The 17,299-nt window shown below is 39.2% G+C and overlaps 1 protein-coding gene across 1 annotated transcript; it reads left to right on the forward strand.

Moving 5' to 3' along the window:
* Window positions 1-1,097: 1,097 nt before the first annotated feature.
* On the forward strand, window positions 1,098-15,844 carry LOC134536289 (maltase A1-like). The gene is made up of 10 exons (XM_063376040.1): window positions 1,098-1,297; window positions 2,514-2,693; window positions 4,005-4,165; window positions 7,136-7,261; window positions 9,186-9,424; window positions 9,948-10,146; window positions 12,320-12,575; window positions 13,476-13,671; window positions 14,537-14,680; window positions 15,567-15,844. Exons 1-10 carry the CDS (start codon window positions 1,129-1,131, stop codon window positions 15,649-15,651), a joined length of 1,755 nt encoding a protein of 584 aa, XP_063232110.1. The 5' UTR covers window positions 1,098-1,128; the 3' UTR covers window positions 15,652-15,844.
* Window positions 15,845-17,299: the final 1,455 nt, after the last annotated feature.

Raw genomic sequence — 17,299 nt, forward strand, 5'->3', positions numbered from 1 at the left:
TCCTTAGGCAAATGCAATGCACCACAATGGATACACAAAATTTCAAATGGTCTTAAGGCGTGATATTGCACAGGTGCAGTAACGGCTCATTTATAAGTCGGTAAATAATTATTAAGTTCTAAAGCCCTACGACGTCTTCCGTCTCGACGTCTTTGTTCTTCTAATCGGTATTCTCGTTGTTCGTCATTTTCATTAGCTACACGTTGTGCCGCACGCTGCCACAAATATCGCAGACGTTGCTCTCGTTGTTCGTCATTTTCATTAGCTACACGTTGTGCCGCACGCTGCCACAAATATCGCAGACGTTGCTCTCGTTGTTCGTCATTTTCATTAGCTACACGTTGTGCCGCACGCTGCCACAAATATCGCAGACGTTGCTCTCGTTGTTCGTCATTTTCATTAGCTACACGTTGTGCCGCACGCTGCCACAAATATCGCAGACGTTGCTCTCGTTGTTCGTCATTTTCAGCGGCCACACGTTGTGCCGCACGCTCTCATGAAACATCTAAATCATAAGACCTTTCTGCTCGTGTAATGCTAGTCAAGTTTTGCAAGTATCTTACTTTAGCAGCACGTGTGGGACGAGCGGAAACCTGATTATTTTCATGAAGGTTTTCTTGATATGATTCTTCACTGTGTGAAGTTTGAGAAACCTGACCAGTTTGATGACGATGTTCTTCAAGGTGTTCTTGAGACGAGTTGCGGCTTCGTGAAGATATATTTATTATAAGCGTTTTTTTTTTCAAAGATCGTTTAGGCATTTTTAAGTGAACACATGAGTTAAAAAGACACAAACTAAGCATGAATGATATGCTAAAAGTAAAGCGTTTTAAGATGACTGCTATATACGATAGGTTAATCCAAAACTGAATAAAACATTTCATTATTTCAGTACATGCTAGGGCTGACATGAAAAATTGCCTTTAAGTACATAAAAACCATTAAATTAGGCCTTGTTTAGATAAAAAAAACTGTTATAAACAATAAAATATTGGTTTACTAATAATTTATTTAAAATAAGGTGTTGTAGTATAAGCAACAATGAGAGGCCAGGCGGTGAAGTGCCTTATCAGATAAGGGCGCGCTTATAGGCGCCGCCCCGGGCACGCCAGGCCACTCTCGAGCGCCATGTTGAGTCTGCTGCTGCTCGCGCTGCTGGCCCGCTGTTCGGGCGTCTCCGTGGCCGACCCGAGCCTGGCCGAGGCGCCGCTGGACTGGTGGCAGAACATCACCGTCTACCAGATCTACCCGCGCTCCTACAAGGACTCGGACGGCGACGGCATCGGCGACCTCAAAGGCACTCGCTCTCTTCTGCAGTCTGGCGTCTTTTTCGTGTCTGGCCATCTATTTAAAATCGATTTAAAAGTATTTTACCAATGTTGTATCGAAAATGATTTTATTTGTGAATATAAATAATTTGTGGAGGCATTTAAAAAATAAATAAAACTTTTTGTATGTCCATCTGGAATAATCTTTAAAAAATATAATAATATTTTAATCAGTCAAGTAATTTTCGAGTTAAATCCATGAAAACTACGAGGGCTATTTTCAAAGTAAGCGCTGTTTTGGTAAGCAAAAAAAACTCGTGAGAAAAACTTTTTTATTGACAGTTTTAGTTTATTACATATCTCCACATTTTCACATAATCGCCATTCAGTTGCAAACACTTTTAGAAACACTGCACCACGTTTGAATTTAATAAGTCCCAGTTTTAATAATATTCTGCTGCAGGTATAGCTAGTGAACTGAGCTGAATATTTTTATTTGCAGCAAAGGTCCGGTCCAACACAAAAAAAAATTAGTAATATTTATTTCATCGGTGTAGTACGCCTGTCAACGATAGTTGGAAACATTGCACGAAAACAGTACAGAGAATTCAGCCAATGGCGTTGAACCATCCCATGAGTGGGCTGGCGATGTCCCGAGAAGCCCGCCAATCCCCAAGCAGGACGGCCAGATTGGGTACCTCCCTCTCTCGCTGTGCACCATTTGGGGTTACTCAGTTCTCATGTGGTTATTTGTTGCCTATTTTGTCACCAGATCTGGTAGTTATTGCGAGTCATATATGTACTCGTAGTTGAATCTTTTTATAATGTTATTTGCATCGTGGTCATGAAAAATTCATAATTTCCGGAGTGTCTACTGTGATGTAAAGTAACAACAAAATCTATACTGACTCGGTTGCGAAATATGGCTTCAGGCGTATCATCAAAATACTACCAAGAACTTTTCTTATGCAGCTGACCATCAATTCAATTGATACACAAGGCAAATTGCATTACGAAGTGATTCAAAAATAATATTATACAGGCGATACTCATTCCCAAAAATTATTGTGATATTGTGTACCAAATGTTTAAATTTTATTAATGTATGTTAAATATAGCAGAGCTACGAAAGAAAGATACTAACATTACAACAGCAACTTGTAGTGACTTATTGATTCTCAACCAGTTCAGTTCCAAAATACAAGTAGTTTCGCTAGCCCAGTCGCCACAAGTGATGTGTTGCAGGCATCACTTCGAGGCTGGAGCACATAAAGGATGCTGGATGCGGAGCGCTGTGGCTGTCGCCCATCTACGCGTCGCCCATGAAGGACTTCGGCTACGACATCTCGAACCAGACTTTGATCGATCCCATTTTCGGGAACCTGGACGACTTCAAGGCTCTGCAAAAGAAATCCAAGGAACTCGGTTAGTGCACTTGCTGAGGATTAGTTATGTTCAGATCATTTTTAAAATCAAAATGTTACGATGACACTTAGATTAATTGATAAGCTGCAGATAAGTTGTAAAAAAATTAGGATAAATTAATGATAAATGTGAATATATATGTTAATAAATTTATGTTTGATTCCTGAAATATTCAAAAACTTTTCGTTGTCATTGTGACAAATAATTTTCTCGAAACTTTCGTTGCAACAATGTAGATCAAAAACAAAAAAAAATTAAGAAAAACTTATTCATTAAAAATATTAATTTAAGGCGATGTTGAACAAATTCTTTAAACATGATTGTGTAAGTTATATGAAATTTTAAAATTAAATATTATTTAAATTACTTAACCTTTTTTTTTAAAGTATTTCACAGTGCTTTCATCCATGATAGTAGAATACAACGACAGTCATTTTGTAGGGTCACGAAGAACAGTATTTGCAGCAGGCCTCGCCCATTGCCAGATGGCTTAAAAAATCACTGCCTTCTTGCTCCTGATAACCAAAACAACAAACAGAATTACGACATCTTAAGTTTATCATATATACAGCGCATTCCTGTACTCGTCTACAACACACCAGAAAAAACTCTTGTATTCAGACAATTGGAAGGTTATGCACTAATGGAATAAGTGACCAGGTTTCTTGTTATAACTTAGGTTGTTCTTATTAAAAGAAAATAAAGATTCGTGAACGATTCTTAACTTCAAAACATGCACCTGCAAAGCAGTTTAAAGTTGATTATTATTAGTTAAATCTTTATACCAATGTCAAACCCCATAAAATGTTTAAATATGTATGTGCAATATTTAAAAGAGAGGTAAATTTCGTAAGCTAATTCCATGACAAGCTTAAATTCAAATATTTTACAACTTTGGTTTGCAGCTGCAATTCGCTCACAGTTTATCTGGAGGACACGAGGTAAATTACAAGCAATCAAAGAAGTATCGAATCATGATGGAAACCCTGTTGATAGTTTGACGTATAGACAAGAAACAATTGACTTTTACCCGCGTCTACAGGGACTGTGTAGTATATCCAGAGGTCATTAAATTAGCGAAATGCCCTCCAGTGAACCATAATTATGGTACTACAAACATAATTATCGTATATAAGATGGAAAAGAGTTAAAACGCCCTCGCTTCCCCCACAACTACGATGGTATGAGCTCCTAGCGACAGTCCCCGCATCATCTCCGAGGCGTGAGCCACTATCAGTTTCAGCAAGAAGGCTGGTTGAGACTCGGTGTACTCTCTGGGAAGTCGTGTCCCAGCGAGTGGTCCGTGCGCAGGTCTGAAGCTGATCCTGGACTTCGTGCCCGACTACTCCAGCGACCAGCACATCTGGTTCAAGAAGTCCGTGAAGAAGATCGACCCGTACACCGACTACTATGTCTGGCACGACGGCAAGATCGACAACGCCACTGGCAAGAGGACTCCCCCCAACAACTGGGTCGGTGCCGCTAGGAGGATTACAATGAGCACTCAACATGTTGTGCTCGCCTCCTTCTTGGAGGACGAACACACGATCCGCACATCCCGCGCGAAGCGTCACAAACATCCTTAATTATTTTACCAATTTTATACAACACCCTTTTAAAGAAAACATTTCCGACAGGGGTCGGGTCAAAAAGCAGAGCTGAAAGTATCTAACAAAAGCTATGCATTCGGATTTGGCCGAATGTACAAACAAAACCATCGCTTAACAATTTCCATATACTTTTTATTTTATAAACACGATCGTAAAAATAAAAATCCTCTTACTCAAAACCATCAAGCTCTGAATAGGATACTTGACAAATGGCATTCCCTAATAAGATTATATACTGATAAAATATTATAAAAATAATATCCATTAATCCTGAACACATTGTTAGAATATTATAAAAAAATTGCCATTTACCTGGTGCCAGGATTTTTAAATAATTTTGTTTATACCAAAATGGATCCATAGAAAATTAACTAATAAGTGATAAAAAGAAAACATTATAAGCCAACATTTATAGTTGCGATATAAATTACAAAAAAATTCTTTAAACCTACAAATACACTAAACATAAAAACTATATAAATGTATACTACAAAAATTACTAAAATATAAAATTCAATAATCATTTTAAAAAGGTAAATTTAACAACAACGTCTTTTTTCCCGATTCAGGCCATGAACTGGCCACAGTTTATGCATAATAAAAGTGTTATTAATGTTATAGAGGAATATTACACAAAAATCTGACACCAATTATTCTTTTATAAACAAAACAACGTAGCTCTGAAATTAACAATTTTAAACGAAATCTCTGATATATAAGTAATTTTTTTCCGAAATGGTGGGTGGCCTATACCTAGAATAATAAAATTGTGTTCAGGAAGTGATAAAATGGTAGCTTTGAACACAAAGTTGCCACAGAGATGACGACTTAAATAATCAGAGGGTGTAGTACAAGTGACACTAATCGCCATTCTTTCAAGTATATTATTATTCATTATATAAGTACAAAATATGATTTTAATCGACTTCTCGTATTGTCTGATTCGGCATCTGCTTCTAAGGCCTTTATATTCGATGTCATGAAAAAAAGGAATATCAAAATAACAATTAAACATAAGTTAAAAAAAACACATGAATTACGTAGTTGAAAAAATTATATTTAACAAGACAATCCTTTAATACAAAAATAACCTGGGTTCTGAAGTCCTCAAAGATAACTTAGCTTAAATAGTAAGAATGACCGGCCACTATCAGTTTCTAAGTAAATTCTTCAAGCCTTTGTATCTTATAGTTCCGACACATCATTGGGACTATAATCTCCATGCGCTATTCAAAATTTTTACGTTCACACGTCTTTCCCACTAACCAGATTACTCGCTTCAGATCTATTATAAACTTCAATGGACTTGGATTTTAAAATGTGTGGTGTACTGAGCACAACCTCACTGACCACGGCCCCGGCGAGTGTTCCCAGGTCTCACACTCGTCTGGAGACTCGCCCGCTCCATGGACCCTCCTCGACCCCAGCAGTGCAGACCGCCATGCAGCTGGGTGACCCCGGGACCTTGACATACTCGCTCATACTCGCCCGGCGAGTGTTCTCTGCGGATGGCACGGCCTCCAGCCCTGCGAAGCGCCTCCGACTCGTCCATCTCTCGTAGTGGAACTCGGCGAGCGAGTACCACTCGCCGCACGGCTAACTCGCCAGGCGAGTTGCTGATCGCGCTGGATCACGCGGTCGGTGCGACTAGGAAAGCCCGCCGGCGATGCCCGAGCTTCGTTCCCGGAGCCAGATCCGACATCTCGTCTCCTGCAGCTGGGACCCGACCCAGACCCCACCAGAGAGCTAACTGTCCTGGCTGCGAGCTTGACGACCTCTTCGGCACGGAGACGTCATCGTGCAGTCAGCGGACAACCAGTGCCTACTTCTGGCATTAGTCCAACTGACTGCTTGCCAGTAGATCGTTTCGGAAGATACCCTCCCTTCATTGGGAAGCTTCCCCTACTCCCGACCACATGGTCGGATGCCAAGTCTTCACCGGTCGCCGCTCTCCCGTGCGACGTTCGCGTCTTTTCACAGACCCCTGGTACGCTCCTCGCTCTGCGAGTTCGGGAATTAAATTGACGCCCATTACACACATGTCTTGTGGTTTAGTTTTCTTAATTATTCGGTCCAGGTAAGGTCAACGACTACACTGTATTGTCTGTACTGGGGTAAAAAGCATGGGCGACTGCGCAGGTGTTGATATTCAGGGGAGGAGGCAGAAATTGCAATATGCTCTTCCCTGCTATTGCTGATTTTATACAGTAAACTATGGGTATCCTGGAATGTGTCGTCCCTTGGGTCTTAAGTGAGAACACAGGATGTCGCAAACATTTTGCAGTTTAGTGGAATTTGATAAAGAGCTGCATTGGAACATATGTTTTCTAATCATACTTATATTTGATTTGCTCCTGTTCCCATTATTATTTATGCCTCATTGTCACTCTAAATCTTGTTCATTATTTGTTTAGTAAAAGAATTATTTATATAATTTGTTTTAGTAAAATAAAATTTGTTTATTTTTATATTGTGTGGTTATTGGAAGACGCCAGTATCTAACAGATTTTGGTACTACTATTTTGTTTTTAATAACAAGAAGAAAAAAGCATTTCTTATAATTTTTTTTTAATTATAAAAACCGCCTTTCCAATAATTATTCCTTTGTCAACAATGCATTAAGTCACAATTCGTCATCATCTAAAACACCTATGCTTAACTCTTTCAAACACTTAAACGGTATCATAATTTAAAAAAAAACAAATTACTTACTTAATCTTAGATTGTTCAGCAACCCCACGATATGTTCGTGTTTCTGTTGTTTTCTCCCTGTACACGTGTGCCTAGTCTATGAGAATAACTGAATACAATGAAATGCATGTTCCCTTACAGGTGAGCGCGTTCAAGGGCTCCGCCTGGGCGTGGAACGAGGAGAGACAGCAGTACTACTACCACGTGTTCACGGTGCAACAGCCAGACCTCAACTACAGGAACAAACACCTCGTGGAGGACATGAAGGTTTGCTCTCAACGCAGTTACCGCCTTTAACAGCCAACTTCATTCTGTTTATGATTTAGTTCACGATAAAATATAATTCACTTCTTGCTAAAACGTCTTCCCTGATGGATGAACCTCGTTTAGTACCTACAATTTAGAATCCTAATACGTGCTAATTACCTCTCCGTAGATATGTGATTATATTCTGTAGGAGAATTTTCAACACTAAATTGCCTATGTCATGTAATACCCAATGTATCTTCAAAATGCTATTATTTAACTTACCACAGTTTATCCCCTGTAATATCACAGCTAATGGATTAACTATTTCTAATACATTCTCATAAAAAGGCATATGTTTGTTTTTGAATTGCATGAATCATCGTCCACATTCAACCAATGTAACGATGTTTGTGGTAGAATAATCTAGCCGCAGAAAGGATAGGCCTACATAGCCAAGATCACTGTTCCGTTGTGTACTCCCCGAAAACAATCCTGTTACACCTGGTGTGAGAGCTCACTAAAACATCTGGAAAGAATCCAGTTATTTCAATTATTTTCCTCTCCTATATTGAAACCTTTTTCGTACTTTTACCTTAAAATGTCATGCAGACTATTGGATAACTGGTATAAGAGTTAAGGGGTCATAAACTACGCCATCGAGATTATCCCGAAACCAAAAAAGGCAAAAAAATAAACACGGGGAAACAGAAACCCAGATGATCGTAGAATCAAATTTCATTAAATTAGCAGTGCCGTTCCATGAGATTTCTACTTTCGACAAGATGGACCTTCGATGAGTGACACTTAATGATGGATACCAACACTTGATTGCCTAAGAAAATCTACTTAACATTTTCCATCTTCTAACATGTTTCCCATGCATACAATCACACACATACACATACACACATACATACACATATATGTTTGTATATATATCCAATTATTACATAGACCTCTCCTTTCTATTTTTGTTATAATCTTTTCTCATGGGGTTAGCTCGAATTTACAGGGTTGAAATATCTTCCAACAAGTCTCTTGCAGATTCAGTTATTCCTAGGCATTCCAAAATCCAATAACCTTTGAAAGTTGTTTTGGTCTTAAACCGTAATCGTTTGGACTTTTACATCAGAGATATGTTTTTAATTATCAGTTATGGCATTATTCTAGAAACCCGCTAAAGAATTAGCTAGTGACATTCAAATCAAACATGGTTGATTAATTTATGACAGATCTCCATGTCTCTTTTACCTAAGCCACTTTCTTTTTTGTGTCGTTTGACTTTTGGAATGTTCTTCGTACTTTTTACTCCCACAATTCCCTCAGTTCTAGAGAGCAGCATGTAATCGTTTGTCATACAATATCCATTAAATTTTCTCTTCCTTTTATTTACTTATATTTCTTTTATCTTTTCTCAAAGTTTTTTTTCTTCCGATCAATATTTGAGTTGTACATCAGCAGGCATTATGAACTCAAATGTATCTATGTCTTATATATAATTTATTTTTCTTTTATCACTGTCTTTCCATTTATTCCTATAAATCCTCAGTAGCAGAAATCCACAGGAAATCTTTCATCATACAATTTACACCAAAATGCCTCTTTTTTCTTGATTTAATTTATTGTATATTTTCCCAAAGAGATTTTATTTCCTCTAACATTCCATAAATGTAAGATCTGAGAAAACAATCTTTCGTCATAGAAATTGCACTTAAATATCTCTTTCATTTCTTGATTTACTTTATTGCATGTTTTCCCTATGTCATAGTTCCGTCAATAGTAGTCAATCGCTCGTCCATCATTCCTTTATAGTAGACCTTAGAAGGCAACCTTCCTTCATAGAAATTGTCTCTCTCTATTCTTGACCACATAATGGTAGCTCCCCTGAGGGCTGAGACCCGGGTGGTCGCAGGACCAACACCAGTCTCGGTGGTGTTGGCAGGACGTGCTGCGCTACTGGCTGCGCCTGGGGGTGGATGGCTTCCGCGTGGACTCCATCCCGCACCTGTTCGAGGACACGCGCTTCCTGGACGAGCCGCTGACGCACACGCCCGGCCTGCAGCCCACGGACTACGACTACACGGAGCACGTGTTCACGCAGAACCTGCCCGAGACCTACGACATGGTGCACCAGTTCCGGCGGGTGCTGGACGAGTTCCGGGCCGCGGACAACCACACCAGGTGCTGCCCCAGCCGCCCGCCGTCTGCACCTCCTCCCCTGGCCTGGAGCCTGGCACTTACTTCAGCGGGCCCGCCTGGTCAGGGTGGTAGTCTCTCGAGTTCTTAGTGGCAGTTTCACGCCTGACAGTTATTTCTCTTCTAAGATACAGTTTAAAATTTAATGTGGAAACATTACTTCTCATCTGCCCTCAGCATATTATTAAAACGCTTTTTGCAAACAGACACCACGCTGATATAACGCGAGCAGTTTTCAAATTGTGTGGTTTTTTTTCTGAAGCTTCGCACACGGTTTGTGCCCAGGAGTGCTTGAAAGTGCTACGTTAACAATGGCTGTTCCCTGACTTATGTTTATTTTATGAACATTACAGTAAGGGTTGGTTAATAATCAACATACTTGTATTTGAGTCGATTTGACAGTTCCGCTTCATCGATGCATGCACACGTCACTGAGTCAATATAAAGTTAATTATACCAGGATTTCCAAAAATGTCCAGTTGAAGGAAATGGTGCGCCATGGCTTCAGGTTGATGATGACCGAGGCGTACGCCAACATCTCGCAGATGATGGGCTACTACGGCACTGACGAGAAACCCGGGGCCCACTTCACCTTCAACTTCCTCCCCATAATGCACCTGTCGCGCTCGTCCACGGCGCAGAACTTCTCTGACGTCATCTTCGAGTGGCTGGACAACGTGCCCAAAGGCAGGTGGAGCAACTGGGTGGTGAGTGCTTCGTGTGTCCTCATTTATCATACGAATCTCGGACACGAATATTTAACGTAGACTTGTCTAAGATAATACCGAGCGTGGTAAATTTACAAAAAGTATTAAATTTAGCAAACAAATTTTAAAAAATTTCCTCTTTTTAAAACCTAACTATAAGTCTATTTAACAAAATGGTAATATCTGACCGAATCGAACCCAACCCAGGTTAGTTTAGGTTAGGCTAATTTTTATTTATTTCCTACCATTTATCTCAAAGTCAGTGCATTTTATGCCATTCTGGTAGTTTCGGGACAGTTATTATGCATTTCGTGTGCTGTTGTAGACAGGGTGGCTTAAAAGAATAAAAAGTAAAGTTTGTGCACTTGATGCGCTGCAGGTGGTTTCGGAACAGCCACGATGCTTTGGTGCGCATGGTGTGTGCAAGATGTGTAAGCAAAGTTGGCTTCATTCTGTTGTTCCAATTAAGTACATACGACACACTACTCAAACATATCACAATGGTCGACGAAAAAAAAATGTATATAATAATATTTGTTAAAGGCCTGTCACGCTGTCAAATGTTCGCTTCCAACACCTTCCAATATGTTTCATCCAATAAAGTTGGAGGGTTATGACGTCACCTCCAACGTCACTAGCACAGACAAGTTAGATGACTTTAGTTTCCTTCAAATGTTTTGCATATCAGACGAGTTCTAAAATAAGTTAGATGTTGGATGCGATCAGCCAATCAAAATCGTGCCTAATGAAACCGGAAATGTCATTCTTTTGCGCCTCAATGATTCTTTAAAATGACGAATTGCACATGACCGATTAAAGAGGTTAAAAACTTAAATAACTGAAATAATGTTAATATTAATGTCGTGTGCAAAAATATTTTCTGTGTAAAAGTAATTTTTTTTTTGCTTTAAAAAATAACGGAAAATTTATTTCATTATATCACGAATATTATTGTGACTTAATGTATTCATGTTAAAAAAAAAAACCATGCACGAATATAATAAGAAGTTAAAAAAAATCCTTCCCGCATTGCGATGCATTATTTAATTATAAAATTAAGAAGATTCTGAAAAGTTTGAGATAGCTCAGACCAAAAATAAACTTTGATTGTGTGAGATGATTGAAAACATATTTTAGGTTATATGTCCAAACATATTTGATGGAGAAAATTGGAAGCAATTTTTCGTCCAATACTTCCCCTCCAAATCTATTGTCAAATATATTGAAGACAAATATTGACATTGTGACAGGGCCTTAAGCGAAAATTATGAAAGCACAGTTTTTCATGCAAAAAGTTGACAAACAAGTGTGAAATAATAACTAAAACATGCAAATTAATTCCAGAGTCGAAAAATAAATAAATAAAATTGTCTCGTGACACAAAGTAGGATAAAAGAAGGATATTTTTTAAATGCAGGATTAGGCCTGCTTTGAAAATCCAGGTGTACTCACAAAACAGCATTGTTGGTAACAAGACACGAACTAAAACTTCAATACGCAATAATTTTAAATATTTTTCAGGGTAGTTTCACTAACATAAAGTTTCATTTGGCACTTCAATACTTTTGGTATGTACCCTTATTTTTTTTTTACAAAAGTGACTACATTTATGGTTTCATGTTTCTACTCTACGGTCCGCCATCTGTGTCCGATATTTTCGTTCACTTCTTCCTTCCAATTTCCTTCCGACCAAGTGCCGTATACCGAAAGCTGATCTGTTTACACAGCAAAAACTCTTGGCAGTTCCAAGTCTCGATGGAAAGCACGTGTACGATTGTACACCATGTGGAGTGTCGTTCAGGGTCACTGGCACACGGCAGACATGGCAGGTAAGCCTTCTTTTCACAGACGAGAGAGCCAAACGGCCAATCGTGCATCTTCGGTTTTTTTTTTGTTCATTGCAACTCATGATAACTAATGGTCAATTAGGTTAGGTTAGCTGCATTATAAATACTTTAAAACATTGTGGACGGTTGATTTGGTTAGGATAGCTACATTAAAGATACTGTGAAGTCATGTAAACAAAAAAGCGAGCATGAACTTCGGGTAACTTCGGGCGTGGCTCTCTCGTCCGTGACATGAAGGCTTCCCATCCAGGGCCACGGTGCACTAGTGCACTGATGCACCGATGCACTGATGCACTGATGCACCGATGCACGCACGCGGCGGGCAGTTCGGGAACCACGACCAGCCGCGCGTGGCCTCGCGGTTCGGCTCGGACCTGGCCGACGGCATCAACACTCTGCTGACTCTGCTGCCGGGCACCGCCATCTCGTACATGGGCGAGGAGCTGGCCATGACCAACACCTTCCTGACCTGGAACCAGACCGTGGACCCGCAGGGGCTTAACGCCGGGCCGCAGAACTACAGCTCGTTCAGCCGCGACCCGGAGCGCACGCCCTTCCAGTGGGACAACTCCACCAGCGCCGGTGAGCGGCTGGCCCGCCGGCCTACCTCGCGCGCACCTATTGCCCGCTAGTCTTACATACGTGTCAATGTGATTTGTTAGTTATATTTAAAACATTCAAAGAAATTGATTGGGGTTTTATTTTTAAGCCCTAAAAGTATTTTCCTGTATTTGTTTTCCCCTCTAAACAACAATATTGTCTAACTAACCTTCTGTGATATATTATACCGCATTTAATTTAATTTAATTAATTAAACATCACATATGTAATCTTCGCAAACTATTTCCCCAGGTATGTTAGTAAATTAAATCTTCAGTGTTGAAATTTTTGTCAATGGTCACTGTCCTACTGATAGGCTGAGTGGATTGGTCAGTCAGGGCAAGCCTTTTTGGCCAATGGATCCAGCCAATCAGGATGGTAACCAACCCAGGCAAGTATATACAAACGCATAGGAACTGGAGAGCTTCAGTAGGCAACTTCTACCCTGAATATGGTGACTGCCCTGTTTACCGAGATATCAGAGATAATTTCTTTGGAAATTGGTGTGGCTGAAACCCAAAATCCAAGCCGATACAGAAAATACTGCCATCATTGACATTCGGCACTTACTAATAAGACAAGAGGGAGACTCGTAAGAATCCAGGATTCGCAAGATTTTTTTATAGCTAATGACGGTAAATTTTACTTTCTGAAGTGATAGCATATTTTATAAATATATATATATATAATTTGCATTCTTGAAATTTTTTCCATGACAAACAGTACAATACTTCAATGGCGAAAGTCCAAGAAATTGTATAAAATCAAAGTATTTCTCTGAAACCTGTGGTGGTTGCCTGATGTTTGGTAGGTGCGTGATGACAATGTTTGCCCGTCGCGCGGCAGTGACGCCAGGTACTCAGCCAGCTGGTGGGTCCGCAGGATTCTCCAGCAACCCGCGCACCTGGCTGCCCGTCAACCCCAACTACAAGACCCTGAACCTCGCGGCGGAGGCGGCGGCCCCGACCAGCCACTACAAGGTCTACCAGCAGCTCAACCAGCTGCGCAGGTCCCGCACTGTCCAGAGGGGGTCGCTGACGGTGCGCGTGGTCTCCGAGTGGGTGCTGGCCTTCACCAGGTGGGCACAGTCGCACTTCCTCTGCCTTGCTGGTAGCTCCTTGGTTCTTTGGGACACCTTGACTGTTTCCTGGCGTTCCGGCCCGTTGTGCCGCAGCCATCTTCAGGGGCAGACAGGTAGCTCGGTCGCATTCAGATATAAAATAGTACTATACTTTGCTATCCCCAAATGTTGCAACACAGTCTCCACATTGGGCACAGGTAAAAAGGTACTACATTAATTCTGACGTTCAGTTTTTGGTGTTATGTATTTTCTGTAATTGATTCAATTACCTTAACTGTATATATTATGTTTGTGGGGAAAAAATATCATTGAAAACCTTCTAAATTTGGTGTTAATTTTTGTTTCATAGTTTTTTCTGTAGGTTTTCATCTTGAGGTAGCACCTATTTCCTTAATGTATGTAGTAATCAGTCGTTCATTTCTGCTTTTCTATATTCGCACTACTACATAAAAGTTTTAGGTTCCAATGGTCCAGTGGCGGACCATGGGATGGGGATATACAACAATTCACCCCACCCCCTTTTTCCCTTCCTTCAGAATTTATGAAAAATAATCCTGATGTCGGTGAAGGCAGTATGTTATTTCGGGCGATGCAAAATGAGCTGTTACAACACCAAGAATCACAAAAAACCACAAATGCAATTATGCATGTTGAGAATGTTTACGAAACTGCCTAAACCCCTTGTTGTTTTCGTAAGATATTTAATACAAAAATTCTTCATTAATTAATGTTGGTGCCGAGGAGCTAGTGGTGTTGCCGAGGAGCTAGTGGTGTTGCCAAGGAGCTAGTGGTGTTGCCAAGGAGCTAGTGAAGGTGCCGATGAGCTAGTGAAGGGGATCAAGGGTGTGAGTTCTGCGTGCAGGGAGCTGGCCGGCGAGGACACCGTCCTGGCGGCAGTGAACCTCGGTCCCTCGGAGTCCACAGTGGACCTGACCCAGCACTTCTCGGGTCTCCCGCAGATGGCAACTGTGGCCACGGCGAGCGTCAACTCGGGACTGCGACGAGGGTGAGGACCACGCAACCACACAAACACACAACCACTCAGCCATGCAGTCAGGAACCCTCTTAGCTTCATCCATGTCCACAATGCCTGTGCACTTACATCAATGTCACATATTGGTAGTTGAGTAGTATTTACCATAGTTTATTTCTAAAATCCCCAATTATAAACAATGCATTTTTCTTACTGACTAACTCTGCATCTGTTGTTAGATCTAGCTTATAAACCACTCGAAAACGCAAAGACCGCAAGACGCAAAGTGTTCAGCAACCACATTTTAAGCACCAGTTTATTAACTACATATCTGCAAGGCGCAGTAACAAAACGCAAGTATTGTTCTTGTCCTAACTTTCTTGCGTTTTGGCTTGCGTTTCCGTCGACCATAATTTTTAAGAGTAGAGTTCCATAAAATATTAAAAATACGCAAAGGTTATATGTAATTATAAAAACCCACGGTGTTATTTGTACCATATACACCATGATTTCACATGTTAAACTTTCACACAGTGAAAGAAAATAATAATTTAAATTTAAATTATTGAAAATATATTCTATTTTCATTAAAAATATGATTTTCTTTTAAATACTGGCGTAGAAATTTATTTTACAATGTTTTACAATTTCAAGTTATAGGGTTGGTAACGTCTTGCAACTTGCGTGCTTTTAAACGACCGTGTGTTGGTTGCGTGTTGCGTTCTTGCGTCCTTGCGTCCTTGCGTAGTTAATGAGCCGGGCCTTAATGGCATCAACGTAAAGAAACTAAAATAATGCACAACTATTTTATTTCTTTCTAAGATAACATTGATATATTTTTATGAATACTATTTGGTGTTTTGATAAGAGTAACTATACTAAATGTGAAGGTTATAAGTTTTGTGTAATCTTTTTCCAGTGACAAAAGCAGCCCAGCATCCTTGAAACTTAAGGGCAAGGCAACTGTCGTGTTGACCTCTGGACAGGTGTCTGGAAGCTCTTGAAAGACCATTTCAATTAGGAGAAGAAGGTTGAAAATAAATATTCAATTGGAAGACGCAATCCTAGCAAAATAAATAAATTCTTTCATAAAATCTTATAATATTTGTAATACATTTTTACATGCATTATTGTAAGATTTCTTGTAAAATGTCTATTGTATGTGGATTTTCCAGAACTTATTAAAATTCAATATTATTTGTTTGTTTTATTTAAAACAGCATTGTACGAGCCTTGTTAGATCCTATTTTGTTCCCACAAGTATATCTGTAACTATAAATAAATGTGTCCCAGATTGTTGAACGTTTGAATGTACAGCATGCTCCGTCCCTGAGTTGTTGTGGATGTTAGCAACAACAAAAAAAAAAGTATTCATCTGTAAAAACCACTTAAGCTTAGCATATTAGAAAATTATATTTTATACATTTATATTTATAAGGTTTCAATTTACTTTCCTGAAAGCCTAACCAAAATGCGCGTCTCCTATCACTATTGATTTCTATGGCAGTCATACGTCTTGTTACATATCGATCGAATAAATCCGCGAGTTGTAATTTACGGTTCCCCGCTGTCTCGGACTGACGTAACATGTGAATGTTACTAGCCGAGGTTATAAAGTGCTTTCTGTACCTCAAAAAAAAGTTTTGTTACGACAAATAATTAACTTTCAAAATTTTCGAACCATTCAAATTTACGTCGCTCATATATACAAATATAAGTTTAAAATACTTGCACGAAGGAAAAAAATAAGTTTCTGCTGTCATAAAAATAGGTCAAAAGTTTATTAACTCTAAAATCAGTTACTATTACGAGGGCTATTCGTAAAGTAATCCCAGTTTGGTCATTAAAAATTAACTCCTCAGGAAAAGTTTTTATTGACAATTACTGTAAATTAAAACAGTTGACATTCGTAATTTTGTAAATTTTTATGTAATTGTTGGCCCACATTTCATTAAATCAACCAACATGAGTCCCTTGTCGTCCGGAAAAACGGTAGCCACAATTTTTCTACTCCAGTACGGGGATCTGTGCAGAGGGGTTAAAGAAACTGGTGCAGCATTCCTAAAACTGTTAACAAATGAATAGCGATTATGTGAACATGTGAAGTAGATAAAACTGTCAATAAACACTTTTCCTCGCGAGCTTTCTTCACGAATATTAATTCCCAAAGAAACCAAATAAAAATGTTATTCAGAAAATAAATATGTCTTTAATATTATCATTCAAGCAATATTTGCTTATTAATTTGTTCATCAATACTAACTTCTTGATGGCAATTTTTTTTTATTTCCCCTAGATATTTCATTTTAGGGCTATTGCACTGAAAATAATGTTTTGTTCTGTCACAAAAGATTCCGTTGGGAACCAGTTGCCAAGAAATAGCTTATAATACTACAAGAAAAATATTGTAAATTTGTACAACACATTGCTATGGTAAATTTTGCATACAGTATATAAAGTACGTTTTTGGGGAAAAGAAAATATTGAACATTTCTTATCTCGTTTACGAAATTTTGCGCTGTAATTTTAAAATTCTATTGATATTTTACACAGGCATACAATTTTTTAACCATAATAAAACATTTAATATTCAACAATTTGACTATATTTTGTTTTATTATGCTTATCAATGTAAGCAGTTAACACAGTAAA

Source organism: Bacillus rossius, chromosome 10 (genome assembly GCF_032445375.1).
Source record: "Bacillus rossius redtenbacheri isolate Brsri chromosome 10, Brsri_v3, whole genome shotgun sequence".
Taxonomy (NCBI): domain Eukaryota; kingdom Metazoa; phylum Arthropoda; class Insecta; order Phasmatodea; family Bacillidae; genus Bacillus; species Bacillus rossius.

Excerpts from the sequence above, each read along its gene's own strand:
- LOC134536289 (XM_063376040.1), top strand. The coding sequence starts at position 1,129 with ATGTTGAGTCTGCTGCTGCTCGCGCTGCTGGCCCGCTGTTCGGGCGTC. Across the intron at positions 7,262-9,185 it reads ACCTCGTGGAGGACATGAAG|GACGTGCTGCGCTACTGGCT; the intron begins GTTTGCTCTCAA and ends TGGTGTTGGCAG. Across the intron at positions 10,147-12,319 it reads GCAGGTGGAGCAACTGGGTG|TTCGGGAACCACGACCAGCC; the intron begins GTGAGTGCTTCG and ends CGCGGCGGGCAG.